Source organism: Diorhabda carinulata, chromosome 7, assembly GCF_026250575.1.
Source record: "Diorhabda carinulata isolate Delta chromosome 7, icDioCari1.1, whole genome shotgun sequence".
Lineage (NCBI taxonomy): Eukaryota > Metazoa > Arthropoda > Insecta > Coleoptera > Chrysomelidae > Diorhabda > Diorhabda carinulata.
In genome coordinates, this window is record NC_079466.1 from 7840232 (window position 1) to 7858261 (window position 18030).

General features: G+C 32.4%; 2 protein-coding genes across 2 annotated transcripts in view; both read left to right on the forward strand.

Moving 5' to 3' along the window:
* Positions 1-18030, forward strand: part of LOC130896701 (zinc finger protein 830) — a 286395-nt gene that overhangs the window by 6343 nt on the left and 262022 nt on the right. The window lies entirely within an intron of this gene.
* Positions 2243-11426, forward strand: LOC130896705 (uncharacterized). The gene is made up of 4 exons (XM_057804971.1): positions 2243-2502; positions 4092-4354; positions 5867-6009; positions 9673-11426. The coding sequence occupies exons 2-4, from the start codon at positions 4184-4186 to the stop codon at positions 9809-9811; spliced, it is 453 nt and encodes a 150-aa protein (XP_057660954.1). The 5' UTR covers positions 2243-2502; positions 4092-4183; the 3' UTR covers positions 9812-11426.

The following is an 18030-nucleotide window of genomic DNA, read 5'->3' on the forward strand; positions in this document are numbered from 1 at the left end:
TTTACCAATTCTCTCCTATTGTTTATTTCTTTTTTGTTGTTATCCTTGAGTTTGACGATTTCCTTTTTCTCATCAGCTAGTCTCCTTCTAAGCACCTTCATACTTTTATTTTCTTCGATTACTTGTCTGGTTTTTTCTGTGTTATATTTCCTTAAATCTTTCCGTATTTCTTTTGAAATAGTCTTATTTAGTGTTCTTATTTCGCTTGTATCTTCCTTTTGTTGTTCTACTAGAAGTCTTCTTTGTCTAATTAGATCTTTTGTATTTTTGCTTATTTTTTCTTCTTTATCTCCATCTCTTTTACAGTATTTTTGTTGTGCTTTTAATATTGTTCCAGTGATTTCTTCATTTAATATGTTTATGTCTAGTGACTGGTTCGTGTTCAGGGATTCAGATAAGAAAGTATTATACGCATCAATATCTTCTGGGGTCTCCCACTTTATTTGTTGTTTCTTTCTTATCATTTTTTGTCGTTCATTTCTGGCGTTTATTCTTACAGTTGCTCTTACAGCTCTACGATCACTCCCTATACCGAATTTATTTAGAACTGTAACATCTGTGACAAATCTTTTCCGCGTCGTGATAAAAAAGTCTATTTCATTTTTTGTTCTTCCATTTGGGTTTACCCAAGTTCATCGTCTATGCAATTTCTTTTGGAAGAAGCTGTTCATTACATATAACTTTTGATTGTGCAGGAAATCTATCAATGTCTGTCCTCTCTCATTTCGACCATCTATTCCAAAGCTTCCAATTGCCACCTCCGACATATCTGTTTGTTTTCCAATTTTGGCGTTAAAGTCCCCCATAATAAAAGTATAGTAGCATCGGTTCTCTTTAAGTGCTATTTCTATGTCACCATAGAAGATGTCAACTTCCTCATCTGTGTGGGCTGTCGTAGGAACGTATACTTGAATAATTTTAATTTCATACATTTTACTTATGGAAAGTGTTATATATGCCACTCTGTCTGATATAGTCTTTAGAGTGACTATTGATTTTTCAAGTCGTTTGTTTATTAAGAATCCTATACCACCGTCAGGGCTGTTGGGATTTTCATTTTGATAAAAGAGATGTCCGGACTTTAATTTAAGAAGTTGTTCTTCTTTTCTTCTTGTTTCACATAAACCGATTATATCCCAGCTTATGTCCTTAATCTCCTCTTCCATTTCTAGAAGTTTACTACTTGACGATAATGTTCTTACATTGTAGGTTATGATTTTAAAGATCTTAGTGTTTCTACTTGATTTGCTTGTCGGTTTTTTGTCCCCCCCAGAATCCATGGGACTGACTGAAGTTTCTTCAGCACAAGATTTTGGATGATCTATCCTACTTGCCTGGGGTCGTTCCGTAATTGTTTTAAAACTCGACATGACTTTGAGGGTTTTTTTGGCAAATAAAAACGCCACGCTTGCCATTGCGTGTTGGCGAGTGTGTATTTCATCCACTCCTAACGTGGAGATACAGATGCTGTGTGAAGCCGCCCACTCTGGGTCAGACGCCTCACCGTTTGTGGGTTTTCTTAGCTTCACTTTCATCTCTTTGAGACCTTACCGGCAAGGGTGGCCCTACCAGTAGCTATGCTACCGCCGGCATCGCTCCCTGGATATTGAAAGCTACTGAGCCCTCTCACCACGCCAAGGTGAAACCCCCCGATATATATATATATATATATATATATATATATATATATATATATATATATATATATATATCTTCTTGATTTTAGGTCACGATTCAAAATTAGTTTTTTTCTTTAATTTTTGAAAGATGGATAATATTGACGTTTCGACTTTTCTTTAAGTCTTTATCAAAATATTTTCTTTGTACCAATCGACAAGAGCATTTTTAGTGCTTTTGATAGCTTATTTTGTGCAAGTGCGATACAGCTGCGTGTTTGTTATTCCCTATCGTCAGCCATTTGGACTTTATCAGTTTACAGAAAAACCGCAGAAAACCTGTAAAAGCGCATATAAAATGTATCAAGTATTTAAAACAGCGACAGTCATTTCATTCCTTATTGAAAATATATTTATACTTTTAAGTTTAATTAACTATAAAAGTATGTTTTTTTAAGTTTTTTCATTATAATTGTTTGTTAAATTTATTTCCTACAAAAAAGTGCTATATAAATGAAAAGATTTTATTTAGGAATATTGTGACATCGACTGGTGTAAGGACAGAAGCCATATCTCATATTCAATGAATTACTTCCTTCCACAATTTAGCAAACATTAATTACTTCATTCCAACCACTATTGGATCATACTTGTACAATATCAAGATTGATTCAATTCGTTTTCTATCATATAATTTCCTCCTGCGCAAAATCCAGTATCCAGGAGGATAACCAACAGCGTCACAAAAACGTTTGACAAAACAACACAGAAAGTTTATTAGGAAAATTCGGCCTAAAGAACGGCTTAGAATCACAAAATAATGTGAGTGTTCAACAAAAAACTAGAAGAACTGATCAAACTGAGTAAGACTGAAAAATTATTTCAAGTAAGTAGAAATAGTCCAAATTTTACATTTTCATTACGTTTTGTTCGCCCATTCCTTACAAAATCGTGTTTAAATTTATTTATTAGTATGTATATTTTCCAAATATATAAGTACTAGTTTGTTTCTACAAAGGAATAATATTTCTATAGGGTTTAAGATTAATGGCGCCGTTTTTAGTAATATTACACCCGTCGAGAAAAAGGATCAATAACCAGTCAACAGCACGTGATTATACCGAATGGCAGGATATTTATGTTGTTCCATTCGAAGACAGTATTTATATTTCAGAAATGGGGAACGAGGATGAGTTTTAACACATTTTATTTTGATTTCAAGAAAATCTATATTTAAATTGGGCTCTAAAATGCCCCATTTTTATTGAAATAAATCATAAATCATTTGGTATGCTTTCAATAATTTGAGGTAGAGTTTTTCTCATTAACCGATTCATAACTTTAAAAGATCATTGTTTAATTCCATTATTAATTTTTCTAATAACTAAGTAAAAATATTTCAGCCTAACTGACTGACGAAAATTATGTTTACCAGAATTGTAAATTCTCCAGATTTTATTATGTAGTTCCACTAGTTTATAAATGGGAAGTAATAGTCCAAGTGCTGGTCGGATAATGTTTCATTGGTCAGATGCATTGATAATATTGTGTCAGTAAATAATATTTCAAAACATTATAATAAATCTAAATAACGAGTCTTGAGAAATTGGACAAATAATATTAGTTTCTCTAATTTATACAATTTATTGTCTTGCGATCTTCTTCGTCTTGTGTCTTATCCGTGGTGGGATATAGGCGAGCTCTCACCTGCTTTCTGCCCTCCAGTTACCAAATATTAGAAGGACTTAAAGTTCATCATATTCAGTGGTTTGCCTGCGTGCTGACAATGACACACCGAATTTTTATTTATTTATTTCGGGTTATCTTAGTGACCGGACAGAGCACAATTTCACTAATCCACGGGGGACACCTATAACTATCAAATTAGGCCAATTCGGAATAATACTTCACTCATCCGGGCTTTCCGATTATGTTATCCATCAACGAAAAGCAGTAGATCAAAGTAGCCATTTAAATTTTGGAAACAGGATAGCCAGGATTGAGAAATATGAGAGATAATTCATTAACGTATTTGTTGTTTGGAAAGTCATTTAGAGTATTTTTTTAGATTGAATGAATACATTTTGTTTTGCAATGATCGCCCACCATTGCTATAAGTTTCAATATAGTGATAAAATTAATATTTTATTTGTTCTGACTGAACAGTATTTATATCTTCCTCCATTACCATACTTGCTCTTTGATATTATTTACATGATATTTATTCACTGCCAATAGTCGTGGTATAGGCTCAAAATTTTTGTTTTCTAATGTGCTGGAAACACAAGTCTTATAACAGATAAACAAATTGAAATAACTATACAAATATATATAAATATATATATATATATATATATATATATATATATATATATATATATATATATATATATATATATATATATATATATAGTATGTTTAAGTCAAAATAGAGCTATTAGGTAATTTAAATTTTTAATTGGTCTCATTTTTCAGCATCAACGATGATTTCAAGCAAAATATATTTTTATAGATAAGTGGTTGAGAAAAATATCAAGGTGGCTCCTTTCAGATTTAAGCTTAGCAGAATGTCGAAATCGAATTCTTCTACTAGAAGCAATTCGGTGGAGACTCCTGCTGATTGTGAAAACGAATTGGAAAGTCCCAGAGCAAATGTTTCTTCTATAATGGAAAACGTTGATGGAGAAGAGCTTACCCCAGCTAGTCCTCCACCATCTTATGAATACGTACTTGAGGAAGTAAGTATTGATACATTTATCAATTGAATATTTGTTAATATACGAAATAACTGTCTGGAACAACAACTTTTTTAAGATATCGCTTCTGATATATTTGTTATTCATATTAGTAAAATATGAAGAATTTGATTTTGCAGTGCCAAACTTACTCATAATTAATACATAATGAGCAACAACAAAAAAAAAACTAAATGTGGAAGAAAATAATATCGGATATTCTTCTGTCGCGGAGGTATATATCCGTTGAGGACTGGACGACGCGCCGGTGCAATATTTGCCATTTATTGCTAAACAAATTAATATCTGCCATCCGCCTTATTTATTTACTTACTAAGAGTTGTCTTTTTCTAGACAGAGTCAACTTAGCAAACAATCTCTTTTTCCTGAAATACTCCGCCAAAAAAATATCGCATCATTATGATTTCTGATCATTGCAATGAGATAGAATAACTATTATTATTAAAATGAATATTTTCAGATTGTCTTAACTATTTTCTGTACTTAAATCAATTAAAACAGACAGAAAGTGATATAAAATTAAAGTATTGTTTTCGAAAGATAATATCATTACTAAATAATTCTTTTAAAACTAAATCACATCACATCGCCGTGGCATATTTCTGATCAAGTCCTCTAAGTAACTTTGGTCCAAAATTTCCCACTCAATCATTAAAACCTGATGCAGTTGTCTAAGATAACTGTTAGTGCGGAGTGCGTGCGGGCCAGTCTAAAACTATAATATTTATCTCTTGCAGGCTGTACTATTCTAGCGGCATAGGGACACAAAGTCATTGCCTATAAAATGGGCATAAGAAATAACACGTGCTTCTTAAATCTCTGTAATGTACCAATGATCGTTTATCAAACAGTGCCAATTCTGTCTGAACCCTAAAGATGATAGGATTGTTGAAGGTCAAAATCTGGACCGTGAAAAGTACATTACCCCAATTTTAAACATTCCAATTCGCATGTCCTCTATTTCGCAAATACCGAGAACACAGTTGACTGACTACTTTCTAGTATATTGGCAACGTTCTTTTGACTGCGCTCTCAATAACAGCAATGTTTATTATAATTTTCTTCCTTGTTGAATTTAAATTTTTGTTCAAACGCTCTTCGCAATCAATATTGAAAATGACCAATAAAACATAAACTGTGTCCAATTAACATTTCTTTCAATTTTTTGCAGAAAAAGAAACTTGTCAAGATTTCTCTTGCTTTCTTTGTATTTTTGTTAGTTTACAGTAGTGTAATAATAAAATTTCACTAAAGCTGATTTTGTAAGCAATGTTACCATTTTCGTAAATGATGCGATACAAATCCCTGACTTTAAACTATTTCTGGTTCCAGTTGTGAAAGAAATTAAATAATTATATTTCTTCAATACCAAAATTGCCAAAGCAAAAAATACTTATAACAGCAAAGTGAACTGCTGTCAAAGTATAAAATGATTATATACCATTGTGAGTAAAATGATACTCATATTATATGCATACGTATGTTTCTTTTTAGACACGCCTGAAAGCCCAAAGGGAATTACCTTCGCCGACTAACCCTACTAAGAGACCAGAAATTATGCATAAGTCAAGTAAAGAGTTGTACAAAGCTGTAGCTAAACAATTTGGAATTACATGTAAAATGTCCGACCAGTGTAGGTGAGTAGACTTACCAATATTTACTTTTACTACATTATAATTTGGAATTTATTATTCTAGTCTTTCCCTTAAAGTATATGCATATTAAATTTTTTGTCTGTAATGGAGATACTGCTTCTACGCAAACTTATAATTTTATAAAATACACATATACCTATAAAACATTTAGTATAATACAATCCTGTCCATAGTGACCAATTAGTAATTTAATTCTGACTTACTTAACCTAATAGAGTTTTAAACTCAAAACTAAGTTATACTCATCATCGTTCCCTAGGTTCTATAGTATGTTTGGCAATGAAGTTTGACGTGCACACAGAAGCTCTGCGTTCGCACTACAAACACTAAACTATTACAAAGGGCTCGATCCTCCTAACTCTTATTTCCAATCCAGGTATTGTATTCGATATTTGTAGCTCAGCATACTTCAGATATAAAAAGTAACGTCAATTTATAACTATTGAGAAAAGGGAAGAAAAGAAACACTACTAAGAAATAATACTGTCCTAAAAGTTATCTGGATAGCTTTGTCCTTCGCTAGAAGAAAAGGGGTGTTTCTAATCTGTTCAACATGACTTATACATTTGAGTTAAATTCTAAGCTTACATTTCGATTAAATGGAACATTCTATTTTTTCAAATGTCTAATCGAGCCCACTGTTTTCAGAATCAGTATTTAATCAACATTATCGGGAATGTCATTCTCATAAAGATTAATATTAATTTGAACTATTGCTGCATATTTAGTTGCTTCCTATTCAACCAAAAAATTTCATATTTGAAAGCACGTTAGCAATGACTTCGCTATGTCAGTAGTGAAGAATTGTCAAAAAATTCTCTGCACAAATTTAGAGCATCTGACAATCTAAACGTGGTGTTCAACTTCATTATTTAAGGTGAGGAGTTATGAAATTTCCAGTTTAGTTTATTCCTAGTCATTTTGGCATCTGAATAATAAAAAAAGCAAAAATGATCGGAATTTATATCAATTTTCTGTTGACTTTGCGTGATCTCGATCTCCATAGAAGGCCATACGAATATGACATTTCTATACTAAATCCATCCAACAAACAGAGCAACCCAAACAACAATTATTAATTTTTTTTTTCGTACATCGCTACAGGAAGGATCAGTTACGTTTTAACAGTTTGTGCTGGTATATTTTAAAAGATCTTTAGTGTACATACAAGGTGTTTTGATATTTTCTATTTTTCAAATATTAGCTATTGATACTGATCAAGAAACTGCTAATTTCTATTACCACAGTCCGCCTAAAAAAACCAAATTTTTGAGGAAAAACGTAATTTTCAACAATTATAAAAATGAAGTTGAATCAAATCCTTTGTTGTCAGTCGATTAATCGTAAGAGAAATAGGAAACATTGCTGGAGTGGTTAATTCTAATCTTTTTGCAGTAATGGGAAAATATAAACAGTAGCATTCTTTTTCGGCTCCAAAACCATACCCCTCACGAAAGATAATTATTGATAAGGTCGATTTTGATTTAAACGCTATTAAAAGAGAAGTACATCATTTTTTCCGAAAAGAAATACCTTCAATACATATGAATGTTAGAGCTGACCTACCAAATTTCAAATTTTCAAATTTCGAAATTCCACAAGTTTACGAAAAAATTAAGTTTTAAATTAAAACAAAAGGAGAAATATTTTCTTGGTCGAGAAACTAGAAATAGCATTGTAACACAATTTTATTTCAGCAGAACAAACTGGTAAACAATATTTGATTTCAAAATGATATTTATTTAGTAACAGCGTATAAATAATGAAAAAAGAAAATTAATATAAAATAATAATGAAACCTTCTTGTTGTATTAGTCCAGAATCTGAAGAACTGCTATACTAGAATATTCATCATTAAGATTAATTATCACCGGTATAGATAGACATCTACTAAAGACCAGATACATTTTGTATTTGAGTTTAACGTTCTTAAAGTCAATTTATTTTGAAATGTAATTAGCTCCCTTTCTGTTCCAACTATACCTTTACCAAAGTTTTGCATAACACAAGTTGCGAATTGTTGGACATCAATTTCCATGAAGGATAAAACAACAAATTGTGCTACTAAAGCAATTCCATTAAAGTCCTTGAAACGGTTTTTGAAGTTATCTCTCAAATTAGAAATTATTTCTACATGATATTAACTTTCATAAAGTTCCAATCGATTTTGAGTTATTTTTCTGGAATAATAGGAAAATGCTTAATAATGCAGCTTTGGCATTAGGTTTTGTTCCTAAAATTCAAGCTTATATATAAATGCATTTATATCAGAAATCATTGGTAGTTGTTTGTATTTACCATGAAGCTACAAATTAAGTTTATTTAATTTTTCTGAAATATCTACAAGAAAACCAAAATCTCTAGTCCGCAATTTTGTAGTTGCTGGACTGAACCATGCATATAAGACATAATTAAAACGTTGCAACACTCGCCCCTTACTGAACCACCGAACTTCAGAATGAAGTAGTTTCCTATATTGGCAGACAATTTCATCGGCCAAGGCTTTAAATAACCTTGTTTGTGACGGTTGAGCTATAATTTTGTTTACAATTTTTACCGCCAATTTCATAACATTGTTTAGTTTTAAAAAAATTCCACTTAATGCTCGCTGATAGATAATGCAGCGTTAAGAGAGAAATTGGAGAAAACTTTCATCTTTATGACATAAAGCCACGATACCCTTATCACAACCCACCATAGTTGGAACGCTATTGGTTGTCAAGACTACCATAAGATTAATGAGACGAAAAAACAAGTTTTGTCCAGTAGTATGCCCCTTCAGAGGTATACACTTCAATACATCTTCTTTTAACGTAAAATCACAGAAAATCATTCTAACAAACACGGCCATCTGGTAGGAATCAACTACGTCAGTCGATTCGTCTAATTGCTGTGAAAAATACAATCATGAAAGTTGCAGAGACCGTATTAAAGACACTATCTCGTCTTTATATCTAAAGTCTACAACTTCTAAAAACGCCTGTGTTATCATTTCCTCGTCTTCATAAGGTTTCCTCTTCTAGGCATTTATCTGAGACACACGGTATGACATTTCAGATGCGGCCTTATTTTTGTCGCCTGTTCTTAAAAGTACTTGTGGTCCAATTAACTGTTTTTTTACTGTTCTAGTTTTTCCTTTTTGGCGGAAAAATTTGAATGTACAGTTTTATGATGCCTCTCAATATTTCCTTTTTTACCAACGCAGACAGAAGTAGTTGCCTTTAACTTGCCATGATTTAAATTGCGGGTCAACGCTAACCATACCGCTAATTCTTTACAATGAGAATTTGCGCAATTTAAAGAATGTGAGCCTTTCATATTTCAAAAATGTTTAGCGAGGTGAGAGCTACCAGAATTTTATTTGTGTGCGACAGGTACCTCACAATCGACGGGTTGGCGACCGCTGCATTAGATGGTCTAATTTTAATATTTCCACTTTCACCTCATCCCCACTAAAAATAATTTTAAGATAAAAAGGCGCGCGGTAACCATGCTTCTATCACGCATCGACACTTAATGCTATTTCTTCAAAAAAAAAATACTACGTATTCAATAATATAAAAAATAAAGCGCATTTATTTTGCATCTGAAAATATTATGACATTCGCTTCTTCTTTAAATATATTAAATTACTCCTTTTTATAGGTGCTTCGACTGTCAAAGCCATTATTTCGACTGCGAATATGAAAAAAATGAGCACGAAAAAACAGATGGCGGTCTAGGAGCAGGAACTCCCATGTTTATTTCAGAAGTCATGCATGGAACCGCGTGCAGTATACTGTAATTTTTATAAAAATAGTATTATACGAAATATATCAAGTATATTTTACGAGAGAATTTATAACATCTAAAAATGTATCTATATAACGAAATACGCACACTCAAACGTGCTACTAATTTAATTTCACAGATTTTTTAAATATTCTATTTAAGGTACTTCTTTTATATTACAAGATATGATGAAATCAGCTAATGGAAAATATTAGAATATTCAGGCAATGACCAGTCATAACTTAAGAGACAAAATTAGCATAGGTAAACAAATGTTTTAATTTTGTAAAATACTATAAATATACTGATAACACAAATTTCAATTTTTAAATGAAGCATTTTCTTCATGAAAATTCTTTTAAGATGAAATCTCATTTTTCTAGACCAACATATTTCTTTTTTTTTTATATAGTAACTTCCATAGAACGTTTGGAATAAAAATTTAACCACTTTGAAATAATTTAGGGCCCTTTTACACTGGACCAGCCCTGTGCGACATTAATAAGACAGTCGTAGCTTGTTACCGAACACGATGGATTCCATGCAACATTATTGGTGCTTCAAAACCGTTTCTAAATTATGGTTTGTTTGTATTTCTTTTGAAAAGTGGCGATTTTGGCGAAATCACATCTATAAAGTGAGTTAAGATTACCATGGGGCCATGGGCCCATGGGTAATGAAAAATATTTAGACATTTGATTATAAAAAAAGTGAAGTGTTGTGTGTAAATCAAATAGATTGTGATGTTTTACGTAGTCTTCCAGAAAATACGGTTTAGTTGAAAAGAGTATAAAAAAGAAAATGAAGAACCTCATAAGCGCAGAAAACAGAATCGTCTCACCAATAAAAAAGCGTTTTGGATCTACCAAAAACAGTAAAACAAGGTTTGCCTATGAATAGTTGCAGTTTATACTCAATCTGATTAAATATTGGTAGTTAGTGTCTCCTCTCTTTTAACATAATGTGTAATTAAATGTAGTAAAAATTAAAAGTCTTCATTTGATATTCTGGTAAAGTCTTAGTACTGATAAAATTGCTTGATCAGCCGTATTTTATGGTAATTAGACCAAAAACATCCCTAAAATAGCAGAATGTTTTCAAAATTATCTAGGCACGATGCTACGTCGGCGTAAAATAGACTGCGGCATGCTACATCGACCGCATGATGTTGGCTTTTATAGCAGGTAACAAGGAGACTCATACCTCAATTAGTGGCATGCCGCAAAGTGTTGCCCCGGTGTAAAAGAGCCCTTATATTTCAGTAAAATTAGGTATTTCCAATGCACTGACAAATGTGAATTGCAGTCGAGTGTTCCTTTTAACCTTGAATATTCAGGAGTTAAATGTAGGGGTGTGTTAAGTGAAAATAAATTAGAAAAATATGTCTGTGTTGTATATTAGTATCAGTCTAATAATTTTTTTGTAAATATTAATTTTGTCCTTTTTATTTAGTATTTTGCTTGTTAACATCTTATTTGCAAAATATTTTTGAAATAATGTAGGGTTGTACTAAGTGAAAATAAAAAATTTTGTTCCTTGTAATTACTTATGCGCAGTATAGTATCATTAATAAGTATTTGTTCACGTTACCATGTATCGTTTTTTATAAAATATATGGATTAGAAAAACCTCATTAGTTTATTAATATATACTTCAGTAAAACTGGCATTTTATTCAAACTAAAAATAGATACTTCATTAAGTATAATTTTTTTATATACAGGGTGTTTCCTACTATTGTATATATTCCTAATATTATATATATTTCTAATACTAATATTGTAGTGGGCGCTTCGTCACTCCATTTTAAGACGAAAACTGTGTGATAATTCTTGTAATTAATACAGAGATACAGGTTGTCGAATTACTTATTTTATTATTTTATCACAAGTAACAACATGTGTTAAACATAAAGGAGAAATAGTACATTTCAGGGCATATGTTCAAAATGTGTACTTCCAGCAAAAATATAAGCATCCGCTCGACGAAACATTACAGCCCTGTTTAATATGATTTTTAAGACCTCCTAAGTTGGGGTTGTGTAAATAAGCGATTTTAGATATCCTCACACTCAAAATATTAGAGCCTTCTGATAATAAAAGGTACATCTTCCAAAAGAACTGGTAGTTCATTTTCTACATGATGAAGATATGTCAGATTGGTTAACCGTGCAGGAATAAAAAATGATCCTATTAAAAAATCTTTGATGATGCCAAGTCAAACATTGACCGAAAAGGAGTGTTTGAACCGTGCTAGAACTGTGGATTTGTATCTGCCTATATGTAGTAATTATGAAAATTCAAATTGCCACGTCTTGAAAATCTGATGTCATCCGTAAACAGAATATTAGGAGATTGTTTGCGATTTTATTTGAAATCCATTGTATTATCATCATTGTAGACGGAGCGAGCAGATAATCAGTAGGTAGCAAATACTGAGCACGTTCAATGCTAAATGGATACAATAAATTATCTTTTAGAATATTCTCAAATAGTTCTGTTACTAAAAATCATATTATTTAATTCAGCAAAATGGTAAACGATTATTTGAAAAACCCCGGGCATATATACATCTAGTCTCTAAGGCAGGGGTGCTCAAACTTGAACTGCTGGCGATCTACCTCAATATTTTTAGACTACTTACGATCGACTCTGAGAGGCTGCAAGTATGTGTGATGCAGGGTTGTGGTACATACATGATACACCCTACCTACCTAGGTAGGGTGTACCGTAGCATATATAGATATTAGCTTTCTGCACAATATAGGTACATTATTTTAGTCAAGGTTTGGGTTAGGTTTAGTTAGGTTCTTCACTACAATATCAATGAAAAAACTCATAGTTATTCAAAATTGCGAGTTTATTGGTTGTTACAAAACAAAAGAGTTACATACTGTGTTAAACCTAACTAAAGAGTGGCTTTGGATGTTGAAGCGTGGCACTGCATGTACTCAGCATACTTTTCATAAGATGGTACGTAACCACTGAGTGCTAATCGCAAGCATGATGACATATGATCGTCAGTTAGTCGATTGCGATATTTTGACTTAATTATCTTCATTTCAGAAAATGCAGACTCGCACAAGTAAGTTGACCCAAACAATGCCATCAGTTGAAGGGCGATTTGCCTTAGATTCGGATATTTATCTTCAGATATAAAACACCAGAAATTTGTATCAGATGCTGTAGCTTTGAGATGTATATTTGATATAATCTGCATCAACTCATTTTCAACAGAACATGAATTCATATTAAACTGACTTGCTATTACAGTAGCTAATTCCTCAATGTTTTTACATGAAAAAGTATAACTCATAAATGATGCTATATTTTCCAATTTACTGCAATCATAAAAACGCATTTCGAATTGTCCCAAAATATTTGATAATTCAGCCTCATACGTATCATAATTAAACTGAGGAATCCTTGCTTTCAAAGACGGAAAATGTTTCAGATCCTTTCTTTTCAGTTGATCTATCATAAGTTGCAATTTACTTTTGAATGCGTTTACTGCGCTAATCATCTCAATAATAGTTTCTCCTTTACCTTGAAGCTCCAAGTTAACGATGTTTAAGTGTATTGTGATGTCAGTCAAAAATGCCAAATCAGTCAGCCATTTTTCGTTTTTCAAAATCTGAGTGTCATCACCTCTTTCGTCTAGAAAAGCTGACTCAACCACCTGACTTCTGTGTGAAGAGCTAAATCAGTGTGTACAGCTGACTCCCTATCTTCCAACTGCAACTGAAAGAGCCGCCGTTGCAAGCTACGTGCACGGATGGAATTCACAATTTTTGTTGCAATGCCCATAATTTCCTCCGTGTTTAAAACTTTGGAACACAAAACTTGTTGATGTATAATGCAATGGAATGAAAAAAATGAAGGGAATTCTTCATTAGCTCGACACAATGCCACAAAACCGTTTTTATTTCCAGTCATTGCTGGTGCTCCATCGGTTGTAATGCACACTAATTTATATATTGGTAGCTCGTAGTTTTTTACAAAATTAAAGAAAACTTCATATATATCTTAGCCACGGGTCTTCCCCTTCAGAGGAATGATTGTCAAAAATTCTTCCTTAGCCGACATGTCAGTGAATACCATCCGAATAAAAATACACAGCTGGGCAGTGTCTGTCATATCGGTGGATTCGTCGAACTGTAAAGAAAAGTATGTACATTCCATGATATCATGTTTTAGTTTATCTGCGATGTCCTGACTCATGACTTCAATACGCCTTGTGACAGTCGGACGAGATAATTGAAGTTCTCTAATAGCAGACATGATTTCTGTTTTATTTTTAAAATCTCCAAATAAAGTCTCACCCGCTTCAATAAATGCTTCCTTCACCACCGATCCATCTTCGAATGGTTTCTTGTGTTTCGCCAATATATGAGATATTTTATATGACGCAATCGTAGCAGCTTTTTATTGTTTGGCTGGTCTTGTGAACATGGTTTGTTCTTTTTTCAAACAAGATATAAAATCACTTACTTTTCGTTTTCTTAATTCACTCTGTGGCGGAAAATCCTTTTGATAGTTTTTATGAACCGTTTTATGATGCCTCTCTAAGTTACCACGCTTAGGTATTGCAACTGACGCACGACAAATAACACAAATGCACTTATCCTTCACCATACAAAAGAAAAATTCTTCCTCCCAATCCTTATTAAAATGATACGTTTTAGATTTCTTCACTGCACTCATTTTCCACTATTTAATAATAAACTTTGTATCGACGTAGTATCGCTATCAAGTTACAATTCAGAATGACTCCAATTCATGCAGGCGCAACATTTATATCGGCGTGAAAGAAAGTCTCGAATGTTTGACTTTGACAAGTGCCGCGCGTTCCTTTCATAAAGCCGCCTTTTGCCGCAAGCAGTGTTATTTTATTACGTAATACATTTTTGTAGTTTAGTTACCTACCTACTTATTAAAAATTTTTTTCTTCTCGAGATCTACTCAAAAAGCACTCGCGATCGACTGGTCGATCGCGAGCGACCGTTTGAGCACCCCTGCTCTAAGACATTACCACACGGTAATTCATGCAAAAAGTACATATTAGCCATTTCAGTAATAATAAACGCAGGCATCGTTGTAGCACAAAAAATTAACACGTTATTTCAAAGGTAACTTAGAATAAACATTAATGAAAAGACATATCACACATGTTTATAAGAACTTATCGTCTCAAAACGGAGTGACGAAGCGCCCACTACAATATTTATTTAGGAAACACCCTCCATATTCAGAAATAATTTAGGAAAATTTAAAAAAAAATCGATAATTGATGTAAATATAGAAAATTGCAGAAAATTATTGATGTAGAATAAATATCTTCAATCAAAATAATACCTTTTTGTATTATGGTTTATTTAAAACAGCCTGATGCTACAGTTTTTGCGGAAAATATCTATATATATGATGGTAAAGAACAAAAAAGTAAATATCGATACCTTCTTATCTAAATTTTCACTAGAGTTTAATATGATCTCCTGGAAACACCTCGAATACAATACATCGTAGAATATAAATGAGCAAATCATTAGGCGTTATTCAATAATTGGAGAGTGGAAATTCAAAAGGGTCTAAGTGCCAAAAAGATTAAACGAGATATTACATAAAACATGTGTAAAAAATAATAAAACTAAAGCACTTTTCTTGATATACTTTTATTAAGTAAAGAAAACATGATCATATGAATTACATACATTGTGACCTAAAAGGTCACATTTTGGGCTCCGACTAAGTTCATCATATTAATGTGTGTTGTCAGGGTTCGTTGCAGGATTTTATTGTGTTTAATATGTACAAAAATTATGTATGCTTTCAATTTGCCAAATGGGCCGCCACTCAATTTTTTTAATCTACACTGAGAAAGGTATAAAAATAGGTCGAGGTATCTTTAGGAATAAAGCTGCTTGTTGAAAATAAAATAGATCGATCTATATTCGAAATTAGATAAAAAAAAAACAGGTTAAAAAAAGTTACCCGCAAAACTGAGTTTTTGGTTTACAGAAAATAATGAAGTAAATTTTACAACAAAAAACTAATGTGAGTGGATCTGACCTTCAGCAACACATGAGGCTCCCTACTTATCAGGAGAATACAAATAGGACCATATCCGTGGAATGCGGTTAGGAATTAAACAAGTTCATTCAGTTAATTGTCCTGGACTAGGTAGTTCCACAAGTCAAAGTTTGACGTTAAATCCAAATTAAGGTCGTCTAAGTATTAAACCCTAATAAAGGTCCTATATCCAAAACTAGATCCCTTCATTTTTAACGAAGGGAACTTATATCTACTTCTTCTTGGATGTCAATTAACAATTTAATATTCCATAATTTTTGAAATCGGCTCAAGGCTCCTTTAGACCGGCCAAATCCCGCTTTTCAAAAATCTCTGAAGAAATTGATTTTAACGCTACCACGGTCGCTGACCAAAAGAACAAGGTAACTCTCCAATCGTCAAATTCTCAGTCGGAAATATCACGACTTCCGCAAATATAAAATTTGGAGCCAAATTTAAAAATTTATAATGAAAAATTCCACATCGGTTTACAGTCCAAAGGAAAATATGAATCAAGTTAGCAGCAGGCTTCTTGAGAAAAATCAGGTCACACGTCATAACGATAATCTAGCCAGGTGCAACAATAGCTCAATTTCAAAAACACCACTATCAAATCACTTCTCAAAACAAACTTTCAACGGACTGAACAACCAAAAATCAATATCCGCAAAATTTACAAAATACTGCACGAATAACTTCATTCGTGAACAGTTAACTAGATGTTGCTGGAACCTTTTAAGGGGAAGCAACTTTGCTCTTACAAGCAACATAATTCTGCAACCAGTTATACCACGTCTAGCAAATTTCTAATAATGCTTGCGTCCTGTAGGCCAAGACTTAACCTCAAAAAAAATAAACCAAACATTCAATTTGTTTATATAAAAATAGTTCAGCAAAAAACAAATTAAACTACAAAAGAGATATGAAATATAATATGTAAATATTTCTACTCAAATATAATATGACAAAATATCATATAAAGAAAATTATTTACAAAAAGAAGTTGGTAGGTTTATATCTTTATATCGTATAATGTTTATACCAACAAAAGTAACGCAAGCTGTGAGCAGTGAAAACGTTACGACATAGTTACACATAAAAAACAAAAACACTAACTTAAACATGCTAGAACTGCTAGAAGGTTCAAAGTGTCAAGAACAAGAAATCGTAAAAAAGATCTATGTCCAAAGAAATCTTTTACTGTGATTCTATTCTTTCTATGAGATCTTTATAAAACGAAATATATTTCAATGGAATATATTTCATCATGTCTTTTATATTCTTAAGCTTCTTTGCTGAAATACTGTTTGTGCAGCTGTGGTCGGAAGCCACTGCTTTTTTTCTTTTTTAAGCACATTACAAGTTGTCCATGCCTTCAAATCAGTAAATGTCTTCTTAGTTTTTACTGAGGTTTCTTTGCCTTGTTTAATTTTTATCCAGCCTACTTGTAAACTTTGTAGTTTAGTTGTATTCAGATATTTATTTGCCATGCTCTGAAAATCCTTGAAATCGTTTCTTTGCATGTAGATTACATTAAAAGATCTGTGATAGCGTGCCTCGACTATTATCTTTACTATATTTTCGTGGGTGTAATGTTTTTCGACGCGTTTTCTTTTTACTATTTGGGCAAAATCACTAACGCAAGGGAGATAGGAATGTCCACTCACCAGAAACTTTTGCGCGATATTTTCATAGATACCTTTAGAAACCAAGTAAATAAGCAGCATTAAAATAATTTTATTCTTGTTTTGCCTTATACAGTTATCGCTTCAAATCATCAGATTTATGCTTTTAGGAAAATTTGAATGAGAGAAGACTTTCAGCAGACAAGACGCTATTTCATTTCAACCACTCCCAGTAATAGAATCATCCTAAATGCACATAAATGCATCATCTGTCTCGGACAAATTAACCTCCAAGTTAAAACAGGACAACTGCCTACTGTAAAACATGTCTAAATGAGTTAATGTCGGAATAAAAAGGACGTGTTCCAAATCAATTGAAAGAGTGTTATTTTCACTATTTTTCGCTTTGGATTGGCTGATGGAATAGATTTGATCTTATATTGATAAAGATCTCACTTCGAACATATATCTGACCTAGGCCCTCCGAATCTGAGATTTGGGAAGTCTTTTTTGAATACTAGTGAGTAATACTTATAACCA